Source organism: Salmo salar, chromosome ssa25 (genome assembly GCF_905237065.1).
Source record: "Salmo salar chromosome ssa25, Ssal_v3.1, whole genome shotgun sequence".
Taxonomy (NCBI): domain Eukaryota; kingdom Metazoa; phylum Chordata; class Actinopteri; order Salmoniformes; family Salmonidae; genus Salmo; species Salmo salar.
In genome coordinates this window covers 27,863,174-27,877,686 of record NC_059466.1, presented here as the reverse complement: position 1 = coordinate 27,877,686, position 14,513 = coordinate 27,863,174, and the positions used below count along the sequence as shown (strand labels likewise).

At 41.8% G+C, this 14,513-nt stretch overlaps 1 protein-coding gene across 15 annotated transcripts in view; it reads left to right on the top strand.

The window, feature by feature from the left end:
• Positions 1-14,513, top strand: part of map4k4 (mitogen-activated protein kinase kinase kinase kinase 4) — a 104,933-nt gene that overhangs the window by 53,356 nt on the left and 37,064 nt on the right. For all 15 annotated transcript variants that reach the window (XR_006762008.1, XM_045707735.1, XM_014173828.2 and 12 more), the window contains exons 3-4: positions 4,653-4,709; positions 13,028-13,153. Coding sequence is in view for 14 of the 15 variants with exons in the window: in XM_045707735.1 (XP_045563691.1) it covers positions 4,653-4,709; positions 13,028-13,153 (183 nt within the window). In the remaining variant the exon portion in view is untranslated. The remainder of the gene's footprint in view (positions 1-4,652; positions 4,710-13,027; positions 13,154-14,513) is intronic.

Genomic DNA, 14,513 nt, shown 5'->3' with positions numbered 1-14,513 from the left:
GTGTGTGTGTGTGTGTGTGTGTGTGTGTGTGTGTGTGTGTGTGTGTGTGTGTGTGTGTGTGTGTGTATGGTGTGTGTGTGTGTGTGTGTGTGTGTGTGTGTGTGTGTGTGTGTGTGTGTGTGTGTGTGTGTGTGTGTGTGTGTGTGTGTGTGTGTGTGTGTGTGTGTGTGTGTGTGTGTGTGTGTGTGTGTGTGGTGTTTGCCCAGAGTGAAAGAGCCCAGTGGTCAACGTCCATCAGGTTCCATTAAACGGCAGCATCCATCTTCCTCCAGCATGTGTGGCCATTACACCAGCTCTGCTGAGTCATCCATTACCCCCAGACATACACACACACAGGTGTGTGTCCATTACAGTCCCCAGAAAGCAACACAGCATGCTGTTAAGAGTGATAGAAGCCATTTACTGGTCTTCAGCCAACCCTTCTCACACTGTGATTAGTGATGCACCGATATGATATTTTTGGCTGATACTGATATCTGATATTTTCCTTGCCAAAAGAAAAACAATACCGATAACCGATATTTACAATTTTAGCGGCCTTTTAAGCATTCTAGTACAGGTAAATAGTTAACACACATGGAGGCAGCGGTCTAAGGCACTGCATCTCAGTGCAAGAGGCGTCACTACAGTCCCTGGTTCAAATCTAGGCTGTATCACATCCGGCCGTGATTGGGAGTCCCATGGGGCTGCGCACAATTGGCCCAGCGTCGTCCAGGTTTGGCCTGGGTAGGCTGTCATTGTAAATAAGAATTTGTTCTTAACTGACTTTCCTAGTTAAATAAAGGTTACACACACACACACACACACACACACACACACACACACACACACACACACACACACACACACACACCACACTGACCAAAAAGTTATTTTGATGGCATTTACGTATGTCCCCATAACCAGTAAAACAGAATCAAAACCTGTTTCTTTCACTTACTTGCTGTGCTGTTCATTTGTTCAGTCGTTTCATTCTCAAACAGGATTTCTATGGAACGCCGTTTTGGTCTTTGCTATGGAACGCCGTTTTGGTCTTTGCATGTCAAAAAAGATACACGTCAATAACACTATTTGACATGTCAAATAAGCTTGTTGACCAATCAGGACCTGAATATGACTGCACGTCACATAATTTAATGCGTTCATTAATTTTTTACATTGTGTAATAACTATCATTTGTACTTCATGTCACAACGATTCATTGATACGTATGCTATGGTGCTGGTAAAGTTGTCTCGCGCACCTACAGTGCTGGTCATTTAAAAAAAAGCTAGCTAGCTCATGGATGCAATCCCTGTTCTTCCCCAAAAACATAGCAAAATTACATCTGTTTCAGTAGCTATAGTTAGCTAGCTAATCGTCTAAAATAACCCTAATTTATAAGACGGTTCTTATTTGATTAATGGTGGTCGGACCCATCTATGTGAAGCTAGCCACAATAAGGATTAGCCACAATAGTGGACTTTGCGGTTAGCCTTCAAAATAAAAGTATGTCATTGACAGTGATGCAAATTAATACAAATAGTAGAATTATGCCATAGTTTAATAGATCATGCTAAACGAGGTTGGAATGTTATATAAAATCAACAAAAGACAATAATTTGTTAATTTGACAAAAATCTGTTGAAATCACACTGGATGTATTATACTTTAGTATTGCATTGGGATCATACTTATTTCACTGTACAGCTTTACCTATGGATTGTGGATCAATGACATCAGGTATCAGTCTACTCAGTGACACCCAGAGAACATTAGTGTTGTAGCTCTTATTGCGGGACTCTAAACAACTGTGAATTGAGCCACATTTATTGTCAACCTATGTGTATTGAACACTATTCCAGAGGAAAAACAATGCCGCATGGATGTTTTGGAGTCTGATAACTCTGAGTAGTCTGTTACCCCATTTCATTGATCTCCAATCCTTAGGTAAAGCTGTACAGTGCAATATGAATGTCAATACACACAATAGGCTGACTGGGGAGGTGATTTCACACAGTCACAGTCCCGCGATAAGAGCTACAATGCTAATATTTGCGTAAAGTCTTCACAGTTATGTATTGTGGGTGTCACCGAGTAGACTGATACCCCATTTCATTGCTTCACATTTCAACCTTGTTTAACATTATCTAGTCTAAATATGGCATGAGTCCACCAATTGTAACCTTCTGCATCACTTTCAAAGAGGTACTTTTTATTTTGAAGGTAAACCGCAAATTCCACTATTGTGCCTAATCCTTATTGTGGCTAGCTTCACAACGCATAACCCGGTCAGGTCGAGCCTCGCTAGCCAGATGAAGCTCGCTGGCTGCTATTTATTTTCATGAACTGAACTTCAATTTCAATAGGCGAACAAGTGGCTACCTTGCTAGTACTTACTCACAAGGATTCCTAAATCATTGCTAAGAATAGTGAAAATGACTGCAGTTTCTACTGGTCATTGTTTTCAGGCTGGTTGTATTGGTACTATCTAGGTACCAAGCTAAAGCTAGCTAGCTACCCCAGAAGTTGCGGTCAAACAAATAATGCTTTATTACCAACGTTCGTGGCCGGTGTTTGCTTGTTTGCAGACTTTTTTTTCAGCTTTGACAGTGCTACTGATAGTTGTTCAGCTTTGAGAGTGCTACAGAACACACAACATTCTATAATAGAACTGTGTTACTTGATGTGTCAAATTAAAAGCTTATTTAACGTGTCAAATAGTGTTATTTGACGTGTATCTTTTTTGACACGGAAAGACCCAAACGGTGTTCCCTAGTATGTCGGGAAGCTAAGAGCAGTGACTCTATTACTGTGTAACTCCGGTAGGGCAACATCTGAACAATAGCGCACTTGGTAACGTTAGTGTGCCGGTGCTCGACCAGTCGCGAAAGCCAACATCACCCACAACAGAGAACGGTTGATTGTCAAGGGCAATGAATACCATTATCTTGGCGTTAATGGATTTCACCTTTGAGTTGTCTCGCTGAAATGTTCTTACTCTTTCAAATGACTGCTCGACTTGTTGACTGCTCGATCCACACAGCAGACATTGTGGGCTAGGTTAGGAATGCTGTGTTGCACATGTGGTGCAACATTTTACGTGGCGTCATTACAGCATGTACCTACGTTATATAGGTATGCACGTCAGCTTTGACATCGGTTTTTCACATCGGCGTTAAACTAGACTCCTGGCCGATACCAATGCTGACATTTTTAGCTAATATCGGCCGATTCCGATATGTTCACCGATATATTGTGCATCCCTAACTGTGATGGTTTCATCAAGGTAATAACATTGCTGTTAGATGACCATTCTGCATTATTGTTGAAAGACCATTTCAAGGCATGAACATCATATGAACAGTATAGGAATTATAAACCTGCAATTTAGTTTTATCTAGGTACCGGTATGTAACAGTGATGGGACTTTTCCTGTTATGCTTACAGGCTGCTCTTTGTGTTGTACCTATGTGTGTTTGTGTGTGAATGTGGACTGGTGAGACATTCTTTAATCCCCACAGTCATTAGACAGATCACCAGATTAGATTTACCCCTCTCCCAGACAGAATCCCTCAGGACCACAGCTGCCCTACGCCCTGCCTGGCATTAAACAGGGAAATAGGCAGTCAAGTTCTGTTTGATTGGGGGTTGTGAGGGTTTGTGAGTGTGTGGTTCATTTATGGGGCCATGCTGAGATTTCTGGTCTGGTGTATCCCTGGGTGGCCAAGGGTGTAGTGTTAAAGTCTGTCTGGTAGCTGGCAGTGTCCTCGTGGGGTGCTGTGCGGTCCTGTGTTGCTGCTACCTGGTTGAGTTCCCTCCCCTCAGTGGGGTGTCTTTGTCAGTGCCTGAGTAATTGTAAATACGCATCTGGACTCAGGCAGGGTTGCCAAGTGCTGAGGAGGGGGACACACACTAGACCTGTCACTCCTCTCCTTCTTTCCTTCAGCCTTCTCTCCTCCCTATAGTTAAAAACGTGGTAGGACACGTTGTCATGGTGACTGTTCCATGCAGGGCACTGAAAAGACTAAGCAGACTGGCACTGGGAAACAGACCCCCAAACTCAGCACTGACATATGGCCCATACAACTGTCATGACTCCGGGATTCTCTGTCTTTTCATTCTCCATCTCTCTCTCATATCTAGCTTACTGTATTCTGTTCAGCATTTGATTCTGATTTGCAAGCAGGTTTTTTATTAAGGTTGTGAACCCATGTCTTTCTTTTCTCTAGTCATCGTTCTAGTCTGCTCATGCTCCCAGTCAGACCAGCAAAGCCCTGTGACCCCCTCATTAACCCCCTCCCTTACTATTCCGCTACTTCCTCTGTTAATATAAAATATTATGTCATTGAAGATTGCAATGGTTAGAATGATTTACATTCTGAGGAAACTAAAGACTAGCATGGGGCCGTAAAGATGGACAGGGTTGTTATTTACGTACCTGATATCTGCTGTTATAGTTTCCATGATTGTCATGTGAAGTGTCCGCTCGTGGTTAGGAATGAAGGAATCACCAGTACTGTGTCTGGGATCAAGCACTCAAGCTCTTTCTGACTGAAACTACGTCACTTGGATACTTTGCATATCAGGGCTGTTCACTCATCTCTCTCTCTGTCTGTCTCTCTCTCTGTCTCTCTGTCTCTCCCGGTCTCTTTCTCTGTCTCTCTCTGCAGGGCCGACATGTCAAGACAGGACAACTGGCGGCCATCAAGGTCATGGATGTCACAGAGGTAAGCCTTCGCTCGATTGGGAGAGTTTTGTGTGTGATATAACAGAGCGCTGGTTTGACTGACAGTTTCACTTGGCAGTCTCCACACCTTTACTTGGTAGTCCTTTGTCTCCCACACATTCACTTCCATTCATTAGGAGTTCCATGTTGGTTCCCAGTGCTCATTTACTACTACTTCCTGAATAATCCGGTGATTTATGACATCACTGTCTAATCCTTCATTGGACTTATTCTAGACTTTATATTCCCTCTAATAGGCTCCTCAGAGGAACATTTCTTTTTTAAGAACCAAAGGAGTAGATAGTAAAATTACATCCCATGTCAGACCTGGTGTCAAGACCAAATCGGGTTAGAAGCTGGATATCAGAGAATAGTACTTGACTCAAGGTTCCAGCTATGTTTGACCATAAATGCTCTATAGCCACCCACATTATAGCCCATGTAGATTTGGGACATATCCCAAGTCGATTTATATTGCATCCGAGGCCCTAGATATGTCTTAAATATAACCAAAACACAAATAGCTGGATAGTGGTAGTTGCCAAGATTAACCTCCACCGCCCCCCTGCTCTCTCTCCTTTCCTCAATTCCCCTAGTCAATATTTTCCCTCCTAAAATAGCTATAATATCAGGCTTATATGAATGTAGGGCTTCAACCTCCGTAGTTTTTTCCCTCTTCATGCCACAAAGCTGAGTTTGTGTTTGGAGCTGGATGGAGTGAATAGCTAGCTTTTCACGTGGCGCTGACTGGTAAGACACTTCAGGAGAGCGGTCACGTCTGCTAGCAAGACAGAGGTCTGGAGTTTGTGCCAGGTATGGGCTGAATTTGGAGGAAGTGGTACTCGATAAGCAAGCAGTGTGACATCCTTTAGAACTGTGTATTCAGATTGTGTGTGTGTGTGTGTGTGTGTGTGTGTGTGTGTGTGTGTGTGTGTGTGTGTGTGTGTGTGTGAGATCCTTTTGAAAAGCCACTGGCAACGGAAAGAACCATTCGCATTGGTGGTAAAAAGCCCTTCCTCTGCTACCTATATGGGTCTTTCTATAAACTAGGGCACCAGTGGGGATTTCCAACACTGGACAACTATTTACAGCTGTTGATAAGTCATTGATAATAATCAGCAATTTTTTCCATGTCATTACATTAAGATAAGGGGGGGAGTCATAGCTATATTCAATAAAATTCACGAGTTGATTTAAAACCTATGTTTAACCTGTTTATTATGGTTGCTGTCTGGATTTGTCCAAAATCGTGTGACAAATGTTTTTTTCTGTCCTTGCATGTATGGCAGTGTAAGTTGTCGTTATATTATATATTAAGCATTAATCAGTTAAATTGGACATTAAACTTAAACCCTGTAAGAATCCTGGATCTAGCTGTTGGACAGTTTTATGTATAGGGATCTCAGAAATGCAGTGTAACTCCGTAACATTTCGTGTCTTATGTTACGGGGTGAAAACTGTTTTCATGGGCACACAAATCCAAAATGATGTATGCGATTGCAAAATTAAATGCTTCAAACCGAAGAGTTCACCTTACCTTGATTTAGTTACGTTGTAATATTTTCACATATCGTCATCTGATCCAGGAAGGAATTTTCCGAATGACACTTGAACTTGAATTTGGAGCTCAGAAAGTACTGGAATAGGCCTACCTTGAAAATGTGACATTTCCTCAATTTGGTGCTTGAAAAGTCCTCCTGCTCCCTTATAATTATCCGTGATTACATTTTGTGTCAGTTTTTGTGAGAGATGTGGCCACATTCGATTGTTTCCCGCCGCTTCAATTGAAGGGTGTTGCAGTACTCTGTTTCGGTAAAATCATGTGCGTTTATTATGAGGACGACATCTGTTGGCTTCAACTTGGCTTTCCATTCAAATCCTTCCATTAAAAAATGAACCTGCTTTTTGGACACTTTCTCAATATAAAAACAACGATGGTGAGATTCAAATAGTGAGATTAATGCTACCACTATTCATGGGTTTATTATGTGTACCTGCGTCGGCCATATAGGCTACAGAAAAATCATCATGCAAACATCCAATCTATTTAGTCAGGTAATGTCCATACTGTTCTCACATTTTTGTTATGTAATACTTTGAATATCAATGCATTGGCAAAGCCAAAAAAATGCATTATTCTTAGTGGTAATTAAAAAAAAAGAATTGCATGCTTTTTGGGGGAAGGTGGGGGATTCAATATTAGGCCATATGTAAATGATACAATTGTATAACATTGAGGTCAGTTAAAATAACAATTGAGTGTTTGAAAAAGTCCCCTCTTGAATTTGACTTGCCAATGTCTGTATGAACCCTGCTTAAAGAATGTGTAGTCCTAGGTCTATGTTGTTGTATAGGCCAATTTCCTCTAAGTACACATGTGGAACTGCATAAAAACCTTTTTTATTTTTGTTTCAAACCATTTTGAAATGTTTATCCCAATGTCACACATTGGCCCCATTATTTATAGAAAGACCGGTATACATGTGACCAGTGACCCATGACCCCAACATATAGTGCCCTCTAGTGTACAAAACAAGTAGAAATAACCCTTGACAGACAACGTACAATACCAGTCAAAAGTTTGGACACACCTACTCATTCCTGGCTTTTTCTTTATTTTTACTATTTTCGACATATAGAATAATAGTGAAGACATCAACACTATGAAATAACCCATATGGAATCATGTAGTAACCAAAAAAGTGTTAAACAAATCAAAATATATTTTATATTTGAGATTCTTCAAAGTAGCTACCCTTTGCCTTGATGACAGCTTTGCACACTCTTGGCATTCTCTCAACCAGTTTCACGAGGTAGTCACCTGGAATGCATTTCAATTAACAGGTGTGCCTTGTTAAAAGTTAATTTGTGGAATTTCTTTACTTCTTAATGTGTTTGAGCCAATCAGTTGTGTTGTGACAAGGTAGGGGTAGTATACAGAAGATAGCCCTATTTGGTAAAAGACCAAGTCCATATTATGGCAAGAACAGTTCAAATAAGGTAAGAGAAACGACAATCCATCAATAGTTTAAGACATGAAGGTCAGTCAATGCGGAACATTTCAATAAATTTGAAAGTTTCTTCAAGTGCAGTCGCAAAAACCATCAAGAGCTATGATGAAACCGGGTCTCATGAGGATCGCCACAGGAAAGGAAGACCCAGAGTTACCTCTGCTGCTTAGGATAACTTCATTAGACTTAACTGCACCTCCGATTGCAGCCCAAATAAATGCTTCACAGAGTTCAAGTAACAGACACATTGCAACATCAACTGTTCAGAGGAGACTGCGTGAATCAGGCCTTCATGGCAAAATTGCTGCAAAGAAACCAATACTAAAGGATACCAATAATAATAAGAAGAGACTTGCTTGGACCAAGAAACACGAGCAATGTACATTAGACCGGTGGAAATCTGTCCTTTGTGTCCAAATCTGAGATTTTCGGTTCCAACCGCCGTGTCTTTGTGAGACGCAGAGTAGGTGAACAGATGATCTCCGCATGTGTGGTTCCCACCGTGAAGCATGGAGGAGGAGGTGTGGTGGTGTGGAGTTGCTTTGCTGGTGACACTGTCTGTGATTTATTTAGAATTCAAGGCATACTTAACCAGCATGGCTACCACAGCATTCTGCAGCGATACGCCATCGCATCTGGTTTGCGCTTGGTCCTACTATCATTTGTTTTTCCACAGGACAATGACACAAAACACACCTCCAGGCTGTGTAAGGGCTATTTGACCAAGGAGAATGATGGAGTTCTGCATCAGATTACCTGGCGTCCACAATCACCCGACCTCAACCCAATTGGGATGGTTTTGGATGAGTTGGACTGCAGAGTGAAGGCTTGACAGCCAACAAGTGCTCAGGATATGTGGGAACTCCTTTAAGACTGTTAGAAAAGCATTCCTCATGAAGCTGGTTAGGAGAATGCAAAGAGAGTGCAAGCTGTCATCAAGACAAAGGTTGGCTACTTTGAAGAATATAAAATATATTTTGGTTTGTTTAACACTTTTTTGGTTACTACATGATTCCATATGTGTTATTTCATAGTTTTGATGTCTTCACTATTATTCTACAATGTAGAAAATAGTAAAAAATAAAGAATGAGTAGGTGTGTCCAAACCTTTGACTGGTACTGTATATACACAACACATAAAATGGCACATAATCGGGCCGAAGCGGCTCCTACAGTGAGAGTGAAGGTCAAGAATCTGAGCTCAACACAGTAATACACACTGGATGTGACTCAGAAGTTTCCTACACTACGTGTTGAAGAAGAACAGGTGTGTCATCACTATTTGCGTTACACACTCCTCTTATCTTCGCATACTGCATGTAAGAAGTTTTTGTGTGTGTTTGCGTGCGTGTATACTAAGTGTGAACAGAAAGACAGACCCAGACTATTGTCACTAGGCAAGTGTTACAGACAGTATTTGTCTACATGACAAAGCATATTCCTACCCTGTTACTGATTGAGGAAAAAAACATCCAAGCACCATCCTTTTATTTCACATGTCAATAACGCAAAATAAAATAAGAAGAAAATAACGATTAGCACAGGGAGAAGGATGGATAGAGTGAGTAGGAGGACAGAGAATGAGAGATGGATTCTGTTTGCCAGACTGTCTGACTATTGGCCTGTGGCTTGTATTTATACAGTCCTACTGGTGATCTACGCTTGTCAGAGATCTTTCACACATCAACTCTTTTCTGCGAAGAGTTTTGGAAAGGGGTCATTTTCTCCCTGTTCAGCTGTTTTGTAAAATAAACACTTCAGTTGGGGTTAGGGTGTTTGCCAAGAGGGGGAATTAGTTGGGTTGTGGTAGCATGTTTGTTTTTGAAAAGCTTGATCTTCTATCGTTGTCCTGCAGGGGGATAGGCTAGTCTAGTGGATTTACAGGATTCAGAACATATGATATGCGTCATCCAGGAACTCGTGGTCAGCAGAAAACATCTGTTGGTAGAGCATGGAAACAGAGACCCAGATTTTTCACTTGAAAATGTATACTTAAAAAAAAACAAATTGATTTCAAAGTTTAACAAACCATACACCTCTTTGTAAAAAAGCAACTTTTAACAATTTCCACTGAGAATTTACCAAACACATTTACAGGAAGAACTGTGCAGATACAATGTTTGGTAACAGAATAAAACTGAGGGAGATTTTACTGCATCTGCAGAGTTTTTCCAGTAAATATATATTTTTTTTATTTACTTTGTAAATTGTTCAAAGTAGTCATTGTGCATATAGTTGTATGGTTTGTTAAACTTGAAATCAATGTTTTTTGTTTGGCATACATTTTTCCGTTACAGTGGAATTGCCCAGTACTATTTCACTGTTTATACAATGGTATAGTACTACTTGAATAAGCAGAGAGCCAGGTAGCATCATTGATGTATGTGTAGGGGTGGTGCACACCAGTTATAGGGTCTATGCCTAAGATGGGAACATATCCTTGTATTGTAAACCCAGTACTTCTGCCCAAGCTCCCTACCATGTATGTGTGTTCTGTGTGTTCCTGTGAATATAACATATTACAGTAGAGCTACAGACAGCTCCAGTATAGTTTTAGCTTCACTCTACTCTACAGGCTCATTTCAGCATATGTGCTCTGACCCAGATACCACTTCCTGTCCTACATACAGCACAGAGAGAGGGGTAGATGGAGAGGGAGTGAGGGAGAGAGAAATAGAGAAGAGTGGAAGAACGAAAGAGAAGGGGAAGAGTTTGTTTTTCTTTCCTCTCAGAAGGTTCATTTGAAGTGCAGTGGGATTATGGGAGGGTTTTAAGTCGCTCAGCCACTCGTCTCTCATCACCTCTCTTGCCTGCTGTCTCCTTTCTCTCTCTTGCTCTCCCCTTTTCTCTTGCTCGCTTTCCCGCCCTCTTTCTTGCTTCTTCTCTCTCTGTCTTGCTCTCTTCCCATCACTACCCATCTCTCTTCTCTCCCTTCCTTTTGCTCTTTCTCTTCCTACCATTCCTCTCCCTGCCTCTCTGACTGTATAACTTCTAATCACATTAGGTGTACTAGAGCAGAGGACTGTAGTATCTAGAGTCCTGCTCCTCAAGCTAACCTAGCAGAGAGGCTGCTGTTGGAGGCTAATTCACTGGGATTCAATAGGAGTCAGAAGTTATTAGCAAAAGCCCTGATTCAAACAGTCTCTCCATCTTTCCTCTCTCCCTCTTGTTTGCTCGCTCTCTCTCTTTCTTTCTCTTGCTCTCTCTTCTTTCTCTCTCTCGTGCACTGTCTCAACTCATCTCTTCTCACTGTCTTAGCTCACTCTCTTAGCTGAATATCTTTATTGTAGAAAGTGAGATAATGATGGTGGGAGGTATTAAAAAGGGTGACCCATCACCCTTATTTTTTCCATTGTGTGTGATGCTATCTGTAAGATAGCTACCCTTGTTAACACCTCCCACCATCATTATCTCACTTCCTACACATCAGTTAGAGTTGTGAAAATGGCATCCGGACTATGAGAGAACTGGGGGATAGAAGATGGGGTGATGAAAATACGAGGTTGTGGAGAGTGCAGACTGAGAGAAGAATGGCACAGGAATGTATAGCGGATGTTTCACGTGCTCCTGACCAATTCTGCTATTTTGTGAGCTCAACTTCTTTTGTACATAATGTCTCCTCCATTTCCTATGACCGAAAAGAGCTTCTGGACATCAGAACAGAGAGTCAGCGGTACAGGACATACTGCTCACCCCGGACCTGGCCCTGATCCGGAAGAGAAAGAGAGAGCGATATAGAGGCCGATGCGCATGCACCCTAATGAAGCTACGGCGGAAAGTAAATCATCTGCCTCTACCCTCTGTTCTATTGGCGAATGTACAACAATCACTGGAGAACAAACTGGATGAGCTCCGTTTGAAACTATCCTATCAACGGGACCTGAAAAACTGTAATATCCTATGTTTCTCAGAAACTAGGCTGAACACAAGGACATGGATAATATTCTAGCTGGTTTTTCTATGCATCGGCAGCACAGAACGGCAGCGTCAGGTAAGCTCAATGGATGTGTGTCTTATTGTTAACATCAGCTGGTGCGCAATCTCTAATATTAAGGAAGTCTCAAGATTTTGCTCGCTTGAGTTAGAATACCTTATGATAAGCTATAGACCATATTATTTACCAAGGGAGTTTTCATCTATCTTTTCCATAGCCGTCTTTTTATCGCCACAAACCGATGCTGGCACTAAGACCACACTCAACGAGCTGTTTAAGCAAACAAAAAAATGCTCATCCAGAGGCGGCGCTCCTGGTGGCCGGTGATTTTAATGCAGGAAAACTTAAATCTACCAGAAATGTCACCTAAGCAACTAGAGGCTACAAAACTCTAGACCACCTACCTTTACTCCACACACAGAGATGCCAACAAAGCTCACCCTCCATTTTGCAAATCTGACGGTAACTACCTCTATCCTCCCTCATTCCTGCTTACAAGCAAAAACTAACAGGAAGTACCAGTGAAGCGCTCAATACAGAAGTGGTCCAATGAAGCCAAGGTACAGGACTAGAATATGATCAGGGAGTACCACATAAGTCACCGGCTTCATTAATAAGACGATGAGTAAAAAAAATGGCAGGTCATCCCACCAACAGGAAGACCACATATTGAGGGAGCGTTATAAAAAGTGATGCTAAATCTGTGTTTTACCACTGATATATCAATGTTTTACCACTGATAAATCAATGTTTTACCACTGATAAATCAATGTTTTACCACTGATAAATCAATGTTTTACCGGCCAGAATGGTTTATGAGTGAATCATACACTGTGTGCGTGCGCCTGTGTGATAATATTGGTTTATTTGGCTCCATTATCATTTACGATATAGAACCATTTTCGCTTCCATGCTCGTCAACATTCTCGTTGTGACTGAAAGTCAATAAATGGTGGTATTTACCAGGCTCAATCTGGTTGAATAAATAGCATTCTGATTCTGTTATTGTTGTCATGATTACAACAAACTTCCCCTCTGGAAATGCCATGAGGGGTAAACAACCTATGGAGTGTCAGTTCATAGACCATCATACACAAAACAAAGAGCTCGTTAGGGTGTGTGGGTGTGTGTGGTTGGTTGTTTGTCACCGGGGGCTCCCAGATGAGACTGTTATCAGTTCACATGTCTCTAGGACGTGTTCCCTGGCCGGGACAAATAGAACAATGAATATTTGTTTTGTTTGTTATGATTCGCTCCATTACTTCATAAAATTACCCCCCCCCCCCTCCAGGGCAATGGGAATTTATTAGCTTTATTAATGGTCTTTCTCTCTCTCTCTCACTCGTGTGTGTGTGTGTGTGTGTGTGTGTCTAGGATGAAGAGGAGGAGATTAAACTGGAGATTAATATGCTGAAGAAGTACTCCCACCACAGAAACATAGCCACCTATTACGGAGCCTTCATCAAGAAGAGCCCACCAGGACATGACGACCAGCTATGGGTGAGTGTGTGTTTACCTAGTCTCTCCCTCAGTCCCAAATACCTCTACCTAAAACTCAAGCCTAAACTAGTTGGACACCTCCAGCCTTCATAACGGTGTCATAGAATGACATTGCTAGTTAGGTTCAATAGGAGCTACCATCCTCAGTCTACCTACCTCGCCATCCATAGTCCTCCTCACTACAACCATCTATGAATGAGTGGCTTCAAACCACCCTTCCCTCCAACGAGCTGTAAAAAACGCTCAAACTGGACAGCTTTATCTCTATCTCATTCAAAGACTCAAACATGGACTAACTGACAGCTGTCTGCTTCGCGTGATGTATTGTTGATATATATATATATATATATATATTTTTTTTTAATCCCAGCCCCCGTCCCCGCAGGAGGCCTTTTGGTAGGCTGTCATTGTAAATAAGAATGTGTTCTTAACTGACTTGCCTAGTTAAATCAAGGTTCAATTAAAAACATGAACAGTCCTCCCTAAAGGCTGGGTGGTTTGAACTCCCCCTTCCTCTCCTCCTTTCTCTCTGGGTCAACAATAGCTCTCCCCTCCCTCCCTCCCTCCCTCCCTCCCTCCCTCCCTCCCTCCCTCCCTCCCTCCCTCCCTCCCTCCCTCCTCCCTTCCCCCCTCCCTCCCTCCCTCCCTCCCTCCCTCCCCAGCCAGTCCCTGTGTGTTTGCCTGCTAGTGTTACCTTTAATGGCCCCTTTCAGACTCTGGGGCTTTTTATCTCTCAGAGATAGAGGTGCTGCTGAGAACGAGCGACCAGTGAGATATGGGAAGGAGGGATGGAGCAAAAGAGAGAGAGGGATTTAACTATAGGTTTCTCCAGGCCAGGGTTACTCCCTGTTTATTGCCATCCATCTCTGCTTTACTTAGAAAGAGAGGGAGGGAAAGGGAGTGAGGGGTTCTCTCACAAGTACCATGCAGTGGTGTAAATGACTTGAGTAAAAATACTTAAAAGTAGTGAAGTAGTTTTATTTGTAAAAACATTTTTTTACTTTACTTTACTATTTATATTTTTGACAATTTTTACTTCACTACATTCTTTAAAAAAAAGTATGTACTTTTCCTTCATACATGTTCCCTGACACCCAAAAGTACTAATTTCATTTTGAATGCTTATCAGGACAGGAACATTGTCCAGTTCACAAAGAGAACATCCCTTGTCATCCCTACTGCCTCTGATCTGACTGACTCACTAAACACACATGCTTTGTTTGTAAATGATGTTTGAGTGATGGAGTGTATCCCTGGCTATCTGCAAATAACAAAAACAAGAAAATTGTGCCGTCTGGTTTGCTTACTTTGACTTTTGATACTTAAGTGTATTTTAGCAATTATATTTACTTTTGATACA